Here is a 17157-nt window from a genome sequence, read left to right as displayed (position 1 = left end):
AGAAATACAGCAGAAGATAAAGGAAAGAGTGAAGTCAACAGAGGATCAAATGTGGAAAAAAGACAGAGACTAATAAAAATGCTTGGATAACACAAGAGATACTAAATTTAAATGACACAAGGAGAAAATGTAAAAATACAGCAAGAAGCGGGCAGATGAGAAAAAATACATTTAAAAAATGGGATTGACAGAAGTGCAAATGATAAACAGGTATGACTACTGGACAAATGCTACACTGCAGTAGCTCACATGACAAAGGGAAAATAGATAACGCATATAAGAAATTAAAGAGATTTTTGGAGAAATGAGAACTAGCTGTTTGAATATCAAGAGCTCAGATGGTTAGGCAGAACTAAGCAAAGAAAGGAAAGCTGGAAGATGAAAGATGAAAGGAATATAGTGAGGGGCTACACATGGGGTAAAATGAAGGGAAAACCCAAAATACACCTCCTAGTGGTGAGAAGCAGGCAATGCTTCAGGTGGCTAGCATAGAGCAGGGTCAGACTTCTCCTTGAATGAGGAGTCAACATCAATCAAGTTCCAGCCGTCTCCTTGGAGGGCAAATGAGAGGGTAGAGGTATGGCAACCTCCTGTCTTTTGGACGGGAAACTATCTCTGAAGAAAAGCAGCCCATTAAAGATCCATTTGGATAGCCCATGTGTGGCAACTGTGGCAGAATCTAATAATACATTTATCCTTACTGACCATAGGTTTCAGATCCCAAGGTCTGGCAGGGGGAGTGGCGAGACTTCTCACATCGTCACTACACAAGATACTTAAAGAGGAGGAGGAGGAAGACCACAAAAAGAAGGAAAAGATAAATTTAACACTGGCACATGGAATGTGCAAACACAGTTTAATCTCAGAAAACTGGATGAAGTCAAAAAGAATGTGACAAAATGTCAGCTGGATATTATGGGACTATGTGAGACAAGATGGGCTGAAAATGGCAACTACAGACCAGAAAATTTCAAGAATAATTCATACTAGAGGGCCAAAGTATCTATTACATTAACTAAGAAGTGGATCCTTAATGTAATGAATATTTACCAAGTGAGTGGTAGGACGCTGACGATAAAGTTAAATGCTAACCCATTTGACATAACAATAACTCAAGTACAGGTAAATCTCATTACACGCAATAGTTATGTTCTGCAGAATAGCCACACGTACCAAATTTGTGTAAACTGTGAGTCATTTTCTACATATAATATGTGGTTAGGTTCTCACTTAATCACCTATCAGGTTCACAATAGCAGAGTTTCTCAGTATTTTCATCAATAATTCAAAATTTATACCCTTAAAAAATTTAACATTGAAGCATAAATAACAGATGAAGTCATTTTCATTAAGCCTAGTTACATCCTAAATAGGCTCTGGATCATCTGCATCAGAAGAATCTGTTGGTGCTATAATCAGTTCAGTTTTCATGCAGATTTCCTTTCTTGCAAATCCTTTGTAGCTTGCTTGGCACTTCACATTCATTTGAAGTACAAAAGAAATTTTTTATTGTTGGCTGTGTTGGCTTCTTTGCCAACTGATTATACAACTCTTTGCTACCTTTAACTGGGTGTTCAACATCTCTCTTCACTATCACACTCCTTGTCCACCCCCGGTAGCTGAGTGGTCAGCGCGACAGAATGTCAATCCTAAGGTCCCGGGTTCGATTCCCGGCTGGGTCAGAGATTTTCTCCGCTCAGGGACTGGGTGTTGTGTTGTCCTAATCATTATCATTTCATCCCCATTGACGTGCAAGTCACCGAAGTGTTGTCAAATTGAAAGACTTGCACCCGGCGAACGGTCTACCTGATGGGAAGCCCTAGTCACATGACATTTACATTTATCACACTCCTTGCTTCTTCAAGATTGTGTTCTTCAAAAACTGACATAGCAATGTTGATCATTTTGATGGGCCACAGCCATTTTCTTCATCATCAGCTTTCTAACGGACTGAACTTCCTTAACTTTTATTTCTTCTTCATCACTGCCCTTGCTGAAAAATATCAAATCTTTGTTACTCAGATCCCTGGAATGAGAGATAGGATGTCACACACATTCTCTTCTTCTTACCCAACATTTTTAATACAGATCCGGTCGAGAGCAACATCATCTCTAGTGGCCTTAACTGATGATTCACGTCACCACACACGGAACAGAAAATTATTGTTGAGATATGGTAAAACATTATGCTTCCATATACTGGAAACAGATGGCAGCACTGGACTTAAAACTAAAATCACATATATTTGAAATTAGGTATAAAAAATCTGCATGTAACAGAATCTACCTGTATATTTACCAATCACAAATAGAAACAATGAAGAAATAGAAAATTTTGTGACTTCAGTGAAGAATTAATGAGAATGATAAACACCAAAGACAGTGTTATTCTCATGGGAGATTTCAGTGCCAGTAGCCAAGAGAACCATAAGTATGCTGGTAAGTTCATATTGGGAAGAATGAATCCACAAAGTGAGAAATAATTACAATTTTGTGAACAATATTGAGATGGTTACAGAAAAAAAACATGTTATAAAGCTCTAACGAAAAGACACTACACATGGAAAATGTCTGGTAGCAATGGGAGATGCATGGTTGGTTATATAATAGTAGAGGTAGAGAAATAGTAGAGGTAGAGAAACTACGTACAATCTAGTCACAGTTGACCTGGTGCTAACATAGGTAGTGACTGTACACTTATTTAAGAAATGTGCAGTATCAAATTTAAGAAGCAACAGCTGAAATATCCAATTCATTATATAACAGTAAAGTAAAGGCAGAGGTATATGTACAATTTAGTCACAGTTGGCCTGGTGCCAACATAGGCAGTAACCATACACTTGTTACAACAAAGTAAAATATCAAATTTAAGAAGCAGCAGCTGAAATATCCAAAGAAATGGCCAATATATAAACTGATGGATTTATGCATTCAACAACTGAATCAGGCAGGGGAGAAAGCAGTTGGGGTGCTATTAACCCAAATATAACAAGTGCAGCCACACATAAATAAAGAAGTTAGAACTTGGAAAGCCTTGGATGACCCTGAATTACTGGAACTCGTTGACAAAAGGAAAAGATTACAAGAAAAGAATGCTGATCAATATAAAAATCAAAAACAAGATAAGAACAAGATGTCATTTAGAGAAATAAAGTGACTGGGAAAAATTAGTGAAGAAATAGTAGATGATTTCAAATATGGGAAACAGAATGAAGCCATTGCAGCATAGGCAGAGAATGGGTAGCTGCTGTTTGACGTACAGGATGTAGCTGATGGACAGAAAGAGTATACTGAAGACCAGCACAGTGGCATTGGAACTGGAAGTTTATGTGTACCTATTGAAAATTAAAAACTAATTGATGAAAACAATAAGAGAGCATCTATAACTAAAGAGTTCTCCCTTGCAATAAATAGGTTTGTGGCGACATAGTGACTATACATCGCCTCTGACTGACAAAATAAACATCACTGCCCTGTGCAATAGAATGAATAATAATATCTGTGAAAGTTTAGTATGTGCCCAACCTCTGACCACAATGTAATTCTGCCCATCAAAATAAAGTAAGGATTTGTCTACCACAGTCCATGTACCATTTATGACATATGCACTCCTGCTGGTACTGCATTTCTTACAGTATTGACCCTATCAACCACACCACAGCGTGATTCTGTGCAAATCTGCTGTGCCAGTTGGGCACTCAACAACGCTGCCACTGTTCGCCGCATCGCCTCACCGTATCAATGACGGCGCCGAGGATATTTCACGAACAGTGCCACGATGTGATATGAACATTCTGTGTGACAATTTACAAAGTAACATTCGATCTGGACTAGAGGAACTTCAGTGCATGATTTAGACAGAAGCAAATGCCAAGTGGAGTAACGAACAATGGTGCCCTGTTTATCCTGCAGCTGTTACCTCATGTGCTCCTGGTTCTTCCTCTGCTCTGGTTCCTGTGTCTATGTGCAAAGTTCTGAACCTTTCCAGTGACTTTTCGAGTGACATTCTCCAGTGACAATGCTATATGGATGCTTTTAACAGTGTGTTTCTGCCGCATCAACAATGAACTCTGTCAAATAATCCTACTGTTATCTCATCTACTGCTTCGATGTATGGACAGCAAATTTCAATGGCAAAAACCTCGAGTCTCATGATGCAATTTCTGCACCATTTGTTCCACTCCCAGTTCATTGAACAGTGACATCACACACATTCCAGCTGCACCTCCCACGCTGCGTACCATTTTTAACCTAACCACCGCCACACACCTCGCATCTCATGCCTCTTCAGTGCATTATGTGTACAGTGTTTACATGCTCCACAGTTCATAACTTTCGCAGCATTCACTGCTACAGGTTCCATCCACATTGTGCCAACCAATGTCTGACATCACATTCACGCCAGGCGTGGTGAGTACTTTTGACCGCTCGTACGCCGCTCACAGAGACAGGACATCATCATCTTGGTCAACTGAGCATTATACATCCTGTGTCAGCTGTGATGGTTTTCAAGCCACACAAAATCATGCTTCCACAACTGCCTCAATCATTTTGGACTTGTGGGCAGAGTATCACATGCACTGGACTTCCTTGTCGCCAGGACAGATGAGCCAGTCCTTGGAGGAGATTTTCTGCATCACTATCACCTGACTCCTGACCTCGTGCAATGTTTGTTATTAGGCCATGATGGTCAGCAGCCAATCATTAGAGTTATCAGCAAAGTTCCCCACAAACTTTCCTGTCCACCTCCCACCTCTTCACCATACAGAGATACACCATCGAACCACCTCCTAAAATGCTGAGCACTCTTCAGCAAAATTTGCTCTCCAATGTCCAGCTATGCACCACAAATGACATGAGATGAAAACTCATGGATCTTTGGCAGCACATTGCTGACACTGCTGCATCATGTCATGCTTCCAAGTACAAACTTGCTGTCCTACCATGTTTGCAACAGCCACACCACAGATCTGCCTCTTTAGAGGGTGCCAACATACTTCCAGAGCCTATCTGCAGGGAATCTGAACAGGTGGGTGGAGCGCTATATCCAACTTCAGTGCGCAATTCTGACAGTGTACCCTTCGCCCCATCCAGTGACCCTGCTCTATAACGCGGTGTGTTTCTGGCCACAGATGTGCACCCAACGATCAGACCATATGCATTTTTTGTGCTGTTCGTGATGGTACTGTTCACTGTTACCTGTCTGACACGGACTGCAATACCTTCCTCCCCAAAAACTTATGAGTGGCAAAGCCCGCCATCAACAAACTAATGGAGGCAGGCATTGTCCACCCATTGGAAATTCCCTGAGTGCCCCTATAAAGCTTATTTTAAGAAAAACAAATCGTAGTGCCCGCACGGCGACTACCAGTGGCTCGATTACCAAATTATTATAGACATTTATCCAGTCCCTAACTTACAGGAATTCACCCATATGCTGGCTGGTGCCAAAATATCCAGCATTCTTGACTGCAAAACGGAGTACCTCCAGATTCCCAAGGCAGAAGAGGACATACCAAAGATAGTGATAATTACACTTTTAGGAGTCTTTGAGTTTTTGTATATGTCTTACAGTTTAAAAATGTAGCAATGTTTTATTGAAATTGTTTTGTTCAGTCTACCATTTTGTTATGCCTACATAGATGACGTTCTTATATCCTCACCTTCAGTGGAAGAGCACAAGGCTCACTTACAACAAGTGCTCCACAGACTAGCTGCCTGTGGTGTTGTAATCAACCAAGACAATGGAACTTAACCAATAATCAATTTGGCTTCAGGATGGGAAACGAAAAAGTAACTCTCATAATATGCCAGATTTTGGAAATAAGATTAGATGTAAATATTAAGACACATACAGCATTTATTGACCTAGAAAAGGCACTTGATATGGTTGACTGAAAGTTATTTCAAGCAATGTACAAAGTTGGACTTGGCTGGAAGAAGAGGTGAGTAATTTTGAGTATAACTAAAGTCAAAGTATTGAACTGGATTTTAATGGCAGCAAGAAAGAAGCAAAAAGCCAGGAACAAAGCAAGACAGGGGTATTCTCTATCACCTTAGGTATTTAATATGTTCATCAAAGAGGCAATAACAATAAGCAAATGAATGACAGCTGGAATCAAAAGAAATGGTACCCGTATTCACCACAGCAGATTTGTCAATGACACTGCAATAGTGGCAGACCCACAAAAGGAACTAAACAAAATACTTAAGGACTTAAATCAAGGAATAACAAAAAACAGGTAAATATTGGAAAGACAAAAGACATTGTTATAGGCAAGAAAGGAAGTGCTTATAAGACTGGCACAAAAATGCAACTCTAAATCACTGTATTTCACTATCTCAGCAGCACTTTGGATAAAAAACGATAGAGGTTTCAAGAAACTCAAGACAAGAATAGCACTGGCCATAAGAGCCTTCCAAAGTAAGAAAAACCTTCTGCTGAAAACTACAGAAGTTTCCACACTAAAAAAAAAGATTTGTAAAGACCTTTGTGTGGAGTGTTCCAGCATATGGATGTGAAATTTGAACATGATCAAAACAGTTTGCTTTGAAGATGTGGAAATGTGGTTCTGGAGGAGAACTACCTGGACTGATAGAAAAATGAAGCAACAGAGGAGAGAAAGAACTACTGAAAGTTACAGGTTATCAGAAAGCAAAACTCATTGGTCACTTAATTAGATATGATATTCTTCTCCAAAACATTTTCAATGGTGCAATCACAGGGAGTAAAATGAGGGGATGATTGAGAAAATTCTATTTAAGCAATATGATCAGTGAGAGGGGACATTCTTCATACATGGAGATGACAAGGATCATTGAATAGAAAAAGCTGTGGCTGTAGAGACAAGGCTTAGACTTTCAAAAGCAGAGTGTGCACAGGAAATGGATCTTAAAAAATAATATAGAAAGGGAAGAGGAAGTTAAGAGATAAGATAGATGGTATGATACTATGATAAGCATTTGACAGAGCACTTAAAGGCCTAAACTAAAGCAGGGCCCCTGGAATAGGCAACATACTCTCAGAACTGTTGATTTTTGGGGCAGCCAGACCTGATAAAAAATATTTCATCCCTGTTGCAAGATATATGACACTTCAAAAATAATGTAATAATTCCAATTCCAAAGAAGCCAGGTGTTAATATTATGGAACCATCAATTTAATAAGTCACATCTGTAAAATACATAAATTATTCACAGAAGAATGGTAATGGTCAACCTTGGGGGAAGATATGCTAGTGTTCCAGAGAAATTTAGGAATATACAAGGCAACACTGACCTCAGGACTTATCTTAGAAATGATGGCAAACCTATATTTATAGGTTTTGTATGTTTAGAAAAAGCTTTTCACAAAATTGACTAGAATGTACTTACCCATATTCTGGAAGTAGCAAAGATAAAATAGAGGGAGCAAAAGGTTATTTACAATTTGTACAAAAGCCAGATTGCAGTTATAAGAGTTGGAAAGACACAAATTGGAATCAGTGTTTGAAAATGGAATGTAACAGGGTTGTAGTCTATCCTCTATGTTATGTAATCTTTTCACTGAGCAAGTAGTAAAGGAAACCAAGAAGAAATTCTGAAATGAAATTAAGTTTCAGAGAGAACAACTAAAAACTTTGAGGTTTCCTGATGACCATGTAATTCTGTTAGACGGAGCAAATTACTAGGAAATTAGCTGAACAGAATGGATGGTGCCTTAAAAATTTATTATAAGACAAACATCAATAAAATTAAAACAAGAGTAATGGAACAAAGTGGAATTAAATCAGGTGGGGCTGAGAGAATGAAATCAGAAAATGAGTCTCTAAAAGCAGTAGATGAGTTTTGCTATTTGGGCAACAATATAACTGAGTATGGTTGCAGTAGGGAGATATAAACTGTAGACTGGCAATAGCAGGAAAAGCATTTCTGAAATAGAGAGATCTGTTGACATCTAATATATGTTTATATGCTGGAAGCCTTTTATGAGGGTATGTCTCAAATACGGCCTCGTAGGAATGAAACATGGACACTGAATGGTTTCGACAGGAAGAGGATAGAAGCTTTTGAAATTTGGTGCTACAGAAGACTGCTGTATATTAGATGGATTGACTGAATAGCTGATCAGGAGGTACTGAAGCAAATTGGGGAAACATAAATTTGTGGCACAACCTGATTAACATAAGGGATCGCTTGACACTTTTTTGCCTACACTTTGGTGTAAGTGAGTATTAACAACTTTTGAGACAGACAATAGCATCTCATTATCAGTCACTGAAAGATAAGCAGGACTGGTCAAGACAGGTTAAAATGTGGACTTGTTTTGAGAAATTTGAAACAGATGATTAACAGAAAGGTACCAGAAAGGAAAAAAATGATTGATTGATTGATTAACTGTGTGTGGGGGAGGGGGGGGGGGGGCGAGAGTTATGGAGTTATGGGACTAAATAGAGGAGTCATCAGTCCCACAATTCCAAAGTTACTCACGGAAGGGAGAGGGTCCACTAAAAGTGGACGGATCCAATCAGAGGAGTCCAACTATAAAGCGAGGAAGTTAAAACACATACAGTAGAAGCCATAAAAAGATAGATAAAATTGAAAAACTAGATAAAAAAGAGGGATAAAAGAGTGGTCTTTTCATGGGGGAGTGTTATGGGTACCAAACAGAGAAAACATGAAGAGAGGCCCCAACTGCAACCACTTTGTCCTGCTCCAGGAATAAAGTAACACCTTTTATCTGAAAATGAAAACAATTTTCACCAAGGGAACTCAGGTCCAGTTCAGCCATCCCTGAATCGTCTGCTAATATGGAACATTTCAACAATATATGGGATACTATCAGTCTGGCTCCACAACCACATTGTGGGGGTGGTTCCTTGTGCAAGAGGAAACAATGGGTGGGCCTGGTATGACCAATGCATATTTGGTATAAGACAGTACACTCCCTCCAAGACGAGAATAAGGAAGAGCTCCAAACTGCAGTAGTCTACTTGACTGTGTGGAGTTTATTACTGAGAACAGTAGTGCACCACATGTCATTCTACTTTTGGCAAAAGAGAGATTTGACATAGATCTGCATATCCACAGCTGGAATCATGAAAGGGAATGGGGGTAAGTATCTGCTTCTCTAGCCAAACAGTCAACCAATTCATTCCCTGGGATTCCCACATGACTTGAGATGCAGAGAAAGACAACTGAGCAGGCAGCATGGCCAAGGGCAGAGAGAAGGTCATGAATAGCAGAGACCAAAGGTTGACTAGAGTAGCATCGGCCGATAGCCTGCAAGCTGCTCATTGAATTTTTACCCTGTGGAGGGAGGCCTGGGCAACAAAATGGAAGGCCCTGTGAATGGATAGCAGCTCTGCTGTGAACACACTACATGACAGCAGCAATAAATGGTATTTTGAGCCAATAGCAGACGTGAAAGCATATCCTGCCTTATCGATCGTCTTTGAACCATCAGTGTAGAAGATGGCAACACTAAGGAACTCTACAAGGATGGAATGTACAAGATGCCAGAAGACCATAAGAAGAGATGGAGATCCTGGGAGAGGGAAGTGAGACATATTCCAACAGGCAATCCCATCCATGGGTGGTTATCAGGAGAATTGTGTAAGAAAGCAGGAGTTGGCTCTGTCATGTTTCTAAAGGAGGATTCCCTGCTTCTGCAAGGAGGCCATCATTGGGACTAGTGTGAAAGGCACCAACAGCCAGACACTTCCCACAATGGTGAACAGGGTCAAGTATTTTCAGAGTGGAAGGAGCCACTGAGCCATAAACCTAACTACCATAATCTAGTCTGGACAAGATCAGAGCACAGAAAAGATGGAAAAGAGTAGCCTGGTCTGCACCCCAAGATGTATATGCCAGGAGGTAGAGAGCATTAAGCTTCCACATGCATGTAGTCTTCAGGTGGCGAATATGGGGCAGCTAGGTCAACTTTCCATCAAAAATAAGGCCCAAGACAACATCTAGGAGCTGGTCAGCTAAATAAAGTTCTGGATCAGTGCATACTGTGGGTCGATGACAAAAATGAATAACCTGTGTTTTGGTGGGAGATAACTGAAAGCCATGGGAGACAGTCCATGCAGAGGCCCATCGGATAGTGCCTCAGAGCTGGCGCTCAGCAGATGCTACTGATTGGGAGCTGCACCAGATGCAAAAATCGTCGACATACAACACCGGGGTAGCCAGAGGCCCAAAAGAGGTTACAAGCACATTTATGGCTATGAGGAAGAGTGTGACACTTAACATGGAACCCTATGGGATTCCTTTCTCCTGAATCCGAGGAGTGCTAGGTGAAGTGCCAACTCAAACCCAGAAGAGCCGTTGGGATAAAAACCCACGAATTAAAATCTTAAGAGGGCCGTGAAAGACCCAGTCATGGAGGGTAAATAAAATGTGATGGCACCAAGCCATGCCATATGCCTTATGTAGGTCAAAGAAGATCACAACAAGGTGCCAGCAGTTAGTAAAAGCTTGTCGGATTGCTGTTTCCAATCTGAATAAACGATCAGTTGCAGATCATCCTTCCCAGAAACCACACTGATACAAGGACATAAGATCACAAGATTTGAGTCCCAACATAATAGGAAGCTAACCATCCTCTCAAGCAGTTTAGAAAGTACTTTTGTCATGGTAATCAGGAGCACTGTTGAAAGACGTTGAATTCTTCCCGGGCTTAAATACGGGGATAACTATCTCGCCACTGTGAGAGGAAGGCATCTGTGAGCCAAATGCAGTTGAAGTCTGAGCAGATTTTGCATCTGGGTAATGTACAAGTGTTGGATCATCTGGCTGTGGATGGAATCTGGGCCTGGAGCCATGTCATGTGAAGAGGTAAGAGCCAGTAAGAATTCATATTGAGTGAAGCATTCATTAAACGACACAGGTTTGTGGGGATTGAAACAGAGGGGGGGTCTGTTTAACTTCATGTTTCTGCCGGAGAAAGGTAGCAGGATAGGAAGAGGTCGCAAAGTGTGTCGCGAGGTGTTCTACAAGGACTAATGGATCAATACACAGAGCAACTTGGAGGATAAGACCCTGGACTGCTGACTGTCACGGGTGACCCAGTAGGCTACGGAGCTTCCACCAAATCGGCGATGAAGAGGCATACATCCCCAGGGAGGAAACAGTGTTACCAGCATTTCATTTTACTCCACTTAATAAGGTAGTGAACCTTAGCACAGAGATGCTTCAAATCAAAGAGCTTGGTCTGTAAATGGTGTCGCTTAAATTTCTGCAGCACTCTGGGCAGTGACTGCTACGTTCTTGGTCCACCATGGTAGATGTCAACGATGGGGGAAACCTGTGGACGAGGGAACAACAGTGCCAGCAGCATGAAGAATAGTGGCAGAGATACCCTGCATGACTGCATCAATGCAATTCAAGAGAGAGGTGTCGAAGTGCACAGCAGACATACGTAAAGGCCAACTGGCCCAGCAGAATGCCCAACGTGATGGTCTGTCTGCCTGGTGGTGGCAGGGAACTGTTATAATCACCGGAAGTGGTCACTGCCAAAGATCATCATGGGGTGACTAATGCAGGGAAGCCACAATAGCAGATCGTGACATCAATAGCAGTAAAGGTGCCACAAGCAGCACTGAAGTGGGTAGTCATTGAGGGGAGACAAATCAGAGTCTGTAATAAGTTGCTCAATTAGAAGACCCTACCTGTTGCAGTGGCACTCCCCCACAGTGGATGGTGCACACTGAGTCCCCGAGGAGGAGATATGGGGTGGGAGTCACTGTATTATGGTAGACAGTTCAACATAAGGAAGTAGCCTGCCAGGAGGGAGGGAGACATTGCAAGTGATTATTGCCAGAATCATTTGTACCCTAATCATTATTGCTTCCAAGTAGGTATGAAGAGGGATCCAGTCACAAATGACATCGGCAAGAACCAAAGTGTAGACCGCTCCAAGTGCCATCCCGGGGCCGTAACGGTTCTGACAGAATGCCCATAGGAGAGTGGTCATCATTGAAGTGCATTTCTTGAAGAGCAACAAAGAATGCAGAATAGGTGGAAACAAGGCATTGTATTTCCAGTAGGTGATGATAATACCCATTGCAATTACACTGGATTATCATGTGGTGAGAATCCAGGTTAGACATAAAGACACCAAAGCGCCATCATGTCAGTCAGTGGTCATCACCAACAAGAATGGGGTGACATCCATAAATAAGACGTCAGAATCAGGTTACGAGGGGGGGATGGCACCACAGGGGGGGGGGGGCTGATGGTTGGGGGGGGGGGGGGGGGGGGGAGGTCTTGTCCTGGGACCAGAGGCAAAAGTTGAAGAAAGTGACACTGGGTGGAGTTTGTCACATATTTTACGAGCCTCATAATACACGCAGGTGGTGGAACACAGGGGCTTCCCTCATGGAGTGGGTGTCTAGTCACCACACAGAAGGTCGACCGTATAGCGGGAAGACATGTGCTCAAAACGCCAGCACCGAAAGCACCTCATGGGTGGAGGGAGTACAGCTTCACGTCACATCTGTAGCAAATAACCTTGACCTTCTCTGGAAGGATACCTTTCTAAAAAACTAGAATGAAGATGCCAATACTGGTGCTGTTGTCTTTACGAACCTTCTACACACGTTGAACAAAATGAATGCTGCGTCATTCCAGATTAGCCTGGAGTTCATCACTTTGCAGGATGAGGTCCCTATGAAAAATCACTTCCTGGGCCATATTCAGAGACTGGTGAGGGCAATAGACACTGGGCATTGCCAAGGCGATCTCAAGCACTAAGAGCTACATATTGGGCACAAGAAGCAGCTTTGACCAGCAGGGAGCCCGACCACACCTTACTGAGACACTCCACTTCACCAAACTTTTCCTCGATATTCTCTACAGAAAACAATAGCTTTTTGGTGGTGAATGTGTCCCCGTCTGTCCTAGTGCAGACAAGGTAACAGGGAAAGTATTTCATCCCAAGACAGGGAGCTTGGCTCTCCTCCCAGGATGTAGCCAGGGAAGGGAAGGCTGCCAGGTCATACGAAGCAGCAATCAATGATCCTTTACCATTTGAAGAGAGGCTGTTTGAGAACAGCCAAAGTTTTGCAGCTTGATATACTTCATGCTCCAAGCATCTGCTCTGATACAACCTACTCCGACCAGGGGCTCTCCCCATGAGCGCCACCCAACCACAGCAAGGGTCACACGGTATGGCGAACGTTTTCGGGATTTCTGATGCTCCAGGAAGACAAGCAACCACTCCTTGGCATACACTGGGAGGGAACAGCCACACACCGTCAGGTGGCCTGCGGAGTATGGATGTAGATGTAGTATCAGTATTGTGATCCCTGTTTTGTTAGCAGGCTCACCCAGACAGGTACATAACAGCCCCACAACACAGAATGGCTTCAAGTGCTGATGACCTAGCAGAGTGGGCGTGGGGCAGAGGAGCTAGAGCAGGGAAGGAAGGGGGAAGAGGAATCCACACTGTAGACATCAGGGGGAGAATTCTTCCCCAAATGGCTCGCACTAAGAACAGAAAATTTTGGAGTGGAGGTCAAACCTCAAGCAGAGACCTAAATGCCAAAAAAGAATGAAATAGAACAGACAGAAGAAACGAAATTGAAAGCAATACAGGGAAATAGGTCAATAGCCAGTATGACATAAATCAGAACACCGAGAGAGAGGAAGGAGGGGTCAGCAGGGAAGGAGCGAGGATAGGGAGGGGAGAGGACAGTGAAGGAAATGCAGCCAGTTAAGAAATAAAGGGCTGCAATAGCTCGGGGCCCTGTGTGCACCACATACGAACCCACAAAATAACTGTGAGACCCCTGGGGAAGGGGGAGGGAGTGAAATTGAGGAGTTAAGGATGTAGGAACAAGATGGGATAAACAAACTCAAAAGCCTACATGAGGAGCGTCATATGATGTGGGGTAGTCATCAGAAGCAACAGTGAGCTAATTATTTACATTCCACCAGGACCTTTCTACTAAACTTAACTTACAAAAGCAAAAGTTGCAAATGAAAGCAGAAATCATAACAGAAAGCAAATGAGTTGTGCCAGAACAAAAAATATAGAGGAAAAGGAAATATTAATAATGAAAAATGTGAAAGGAATACAGGGATTGGTACACAGACATGGGGAAAAAAACTGACCACCACTTGAATCACGCACAGAACCAAATGAAAGCCAGTAAAGTTTGCTTTGCTGGAAGACATTTCTCTTAAGTATAGAACATTGCCTCAAGCCAATGGAATGACTGTTGCACGATTTCATGGCCAATTTTTTCTAGCTGCAATACTGTATTGATTGACTTAAGGCCTGTTTCATTGGCAAGAATTAGTTGATAATTCTTCTGAAGAACTCAAAGAGTAAACAAAACAAAAAAGCAAAATAACTTAAACACATTAAAATAAACTTGCAAAAACCAAATATTTCATGTTTAAATGAAAAAAAGGCAGTAAAGGAAACAAAAACCATATGTTACAACTACACTATTGTCTACATGTAGCACAACACACATTAGTTTTTTCAAAGGGAAGATCCATAATGTAACCCAAAAAATACCACCACACAACTGGCACAAGGAACAGTCTCTCACAAAAGCAAGGATATAAATCCGCAATGTAACAAAAATAGCATGATTAGAAATTAGAATGCACCAATGATTATTTATCTACACATTAACTCTGTGCAAGTGGGGATTTATATCCCATCACTGTGGAGTTCATAACAGACATAAAAGTAAACATAAATGAAGTCAACATTTTAAAATAGAAATATAACAGATAATTAACACTCGTTTAGGCTTCTGTATCCAGAGTCAGTTAAACGTTTTCTGGGTGCAATACCATGTTATATTGTAAAGAAATTAAAGGAGAAACCAATATTTCGCTAGTAATAGTTTGACAGCTAAATCAAGTTCTCATAACAAGAGACATCAACTTCAACATTAAAAATGGTAGAATAATGCTGTCTATTACTTTGTATAACAGAATACTTGAGGTTGTTGAATACATTATACGAAAATTTGTGTATCTTGCAATATGAACAGCGACACAAAAAGTGTGCACTTTTGACGATAAACTCAATTAAACAGAATGTGGAAAAAGCTGACAGGTTGTCACTTCGAGGTACAGTGTTAACTGTGGTCCTAGGTACAATATGGGCACTACTTCAATATTAACCCTTGGTTACTAAACCCTTGCAAAATCTATGATTGCAGGAGGGTATAAAACAGGCCATTTTGTCCTTAATTTGGTATGTATCATGCCATTGGAGATCTAATAACTGTAATTGACTATTGCATAATCTATAAATTATGATTTTCTTTGAATCAAGCGCGGAGTACAAAATTTTCAGCTCGTTCAGTAGCAATGTAATATGCCTCACCCCCCCCCCCCCCCCCCCTCTAAGGTTCTAGGGTTAATTTGTTTTGCTGAATACTAGTCAATGTGATTTTAATTATATTTACGCTGCCTGAAGGATTGTAAATTTGTCCTTGGCTGCAATTCATATTCAGGAGAAATAGTGTGTGACAACATGTCACGTCGAAAAAACGCAATGTACTACGTACTGTCAGCCTTACGTTGTTTTCAAGGCTACTTACATACAAGTGTTAGCAACAAGACGTAACCACAGACGCAATGCAATATGATTATTGTTATTACGTTATGTTTCCAGACATCACAAGTCTTTCACGTATACATTGGAGACAATTATTCTAACCTGGTCTCTCAAGGCTTCTGCCAATATGGTATTTCCATCTATTTCTTCTGTGTCAGTCATTTTTCTTGCATCCAAAGGCCTAAACACTTTACCCTACTGCAAAAACGAACTTTGGTAGGATGTTATTATGCGTTATGTAATCAAGCACGACACTCACTTCCACCAGCAAGCATAACAACACGTGAACGCATACAAACAAGAACAGCTGATTGGCTGAACTTGTCATCAGTTCGCACCTGTTGCCCGTTATTTGTTGGCAGTTGCCAAACCTCCGTTTTAAGAACATTAACGTTTGGCAACCCGACGTCGAAAAACAGAGGCGTGTGCTGCAATTATATTGGAACTGGCACGAAACTACAGAAAGCAACGCAAAAGAGGTATTTATTATTGTCATGTTGTTTTAAAAAACAGGAGTGATAAGAGTGGTGGTGGAACGGAATGTTTTGAAGGTGAAGGAGTTCTGTAGGACATCTCCAGGTAACCAAAACTACTCTGCGATGAAATGAGCGCCATCGTCATCGATGATGTGCAGTCACCTAATGGGTCTCAGTCACTAAAGCCTGGTTCTTCAGGAAGGCAAAGGCATTATTTGTGTTCACCAAGCAGAAAACGCCTTAATAAATGGAGACGATGACGCTCATTAAACTGTACAAATCAAATGAATCACTATATGAAAGGAAGCCGTCACAGAAGAAATTTGTGAGTATGACTGAAGCTATGTATTCTCGCATTCCCGCATTTCCGACCGCTGTCATTTGACACCTCGCCGAGTGCCAACATTGTTTGCGCGAATATTCCAGAGAAATGCCGCACAAAACCTATTATCGATTCTCACAGGGGTGGCAAACTACCCAAGTAAATCCGTTTTACAAGAAATTACGCTGTACTGTGCACAGTTCACCTAACTTCACTTCCCATTTTCGCATTAGGCCTGTAACTTACCCATCGAAAGAGGATCGAGAGGGGGCTGAACTGCAGCAAATGCAAATGTACATCTTCAAAACAGCACCATTTTTGACATTTTTAAGATTATTCATTAATAATTTTTAAATGCACATTTAATGAAGTTTGTTTAATAATGAAATATCAATGGTTATCTGTGGTATCTGTACGATAAGAATGTATCTCTGTCTCATTTGTTCATGTTGTATGTGCGTTGTAGTCAGCCCTGGCGCAGACTGCTCACACGTGAAAGTAAATAATTAATTCTAAAATAACTGTCAATTAAGTTAATTACAATCTATTTCATATTATCTATTAAATGTTTCACTCTTTTCAAAGTATTACAAAAAATATAACTAAGGGGCAGTTTCCGCATACTTTAGACATAGCATTACAAATTTAAAACTTTTGCGTAAGTATTAAGTGAAGAATTAAGGTTGCCCTCGTTACACATGTATTTATTAGTACAGTATCTACTCGTGGAATTTAACGTTTTGAGTTCTATTTTTTATTTCCTTTCAAAAGTTGTACATTCCATATCG

General features: G+C 41.2%; 1 protein-coding gene across 1 annotated transcript in view; it reads right to left on the bottom strand.

Moving 5' to 3' along the window:
• LOC126335352 (2-hydroxyacyl-CoA lyase 1) overlaps positions 1-16574 on the bottom strand; it is a 118793-nt gene extending 102219 nt beyond the window's left edge. The window contains exon 1 of the mRNA XM_049998538.1: positions 15674-16574. Coding sequence (XP_049854495.1) covers positions 15674-15733 — 60 coding nt within the window. The 5' untranslated portion in view covers positions 15734-16574. The remainder of the gene's footprint in view (positions 1-15673) is intronic.
• Between the last annotated feature and the right edge of the window lie 583 nt (positions 16575-17157).

This window comes from Schistocerca gregaria, chromosome 2 (assembly GCF_023897955.1).
Source record: "Schistocerca gregaria isolate iqSchGreg1 chromosome 2, iqSchGreg1.2, whole genome shotgun sequence".
In the NCBI taxonomy this organism is placed as follows: Eukaryota; Metazoa; Arthropoda; class Insecta; order Orthoptera; family Acrididae; genus Schistocerca; species Schistocerca gregaria.
This window is presented reverse-complemented; position numbering and strand designations above follow the sequence as displayed.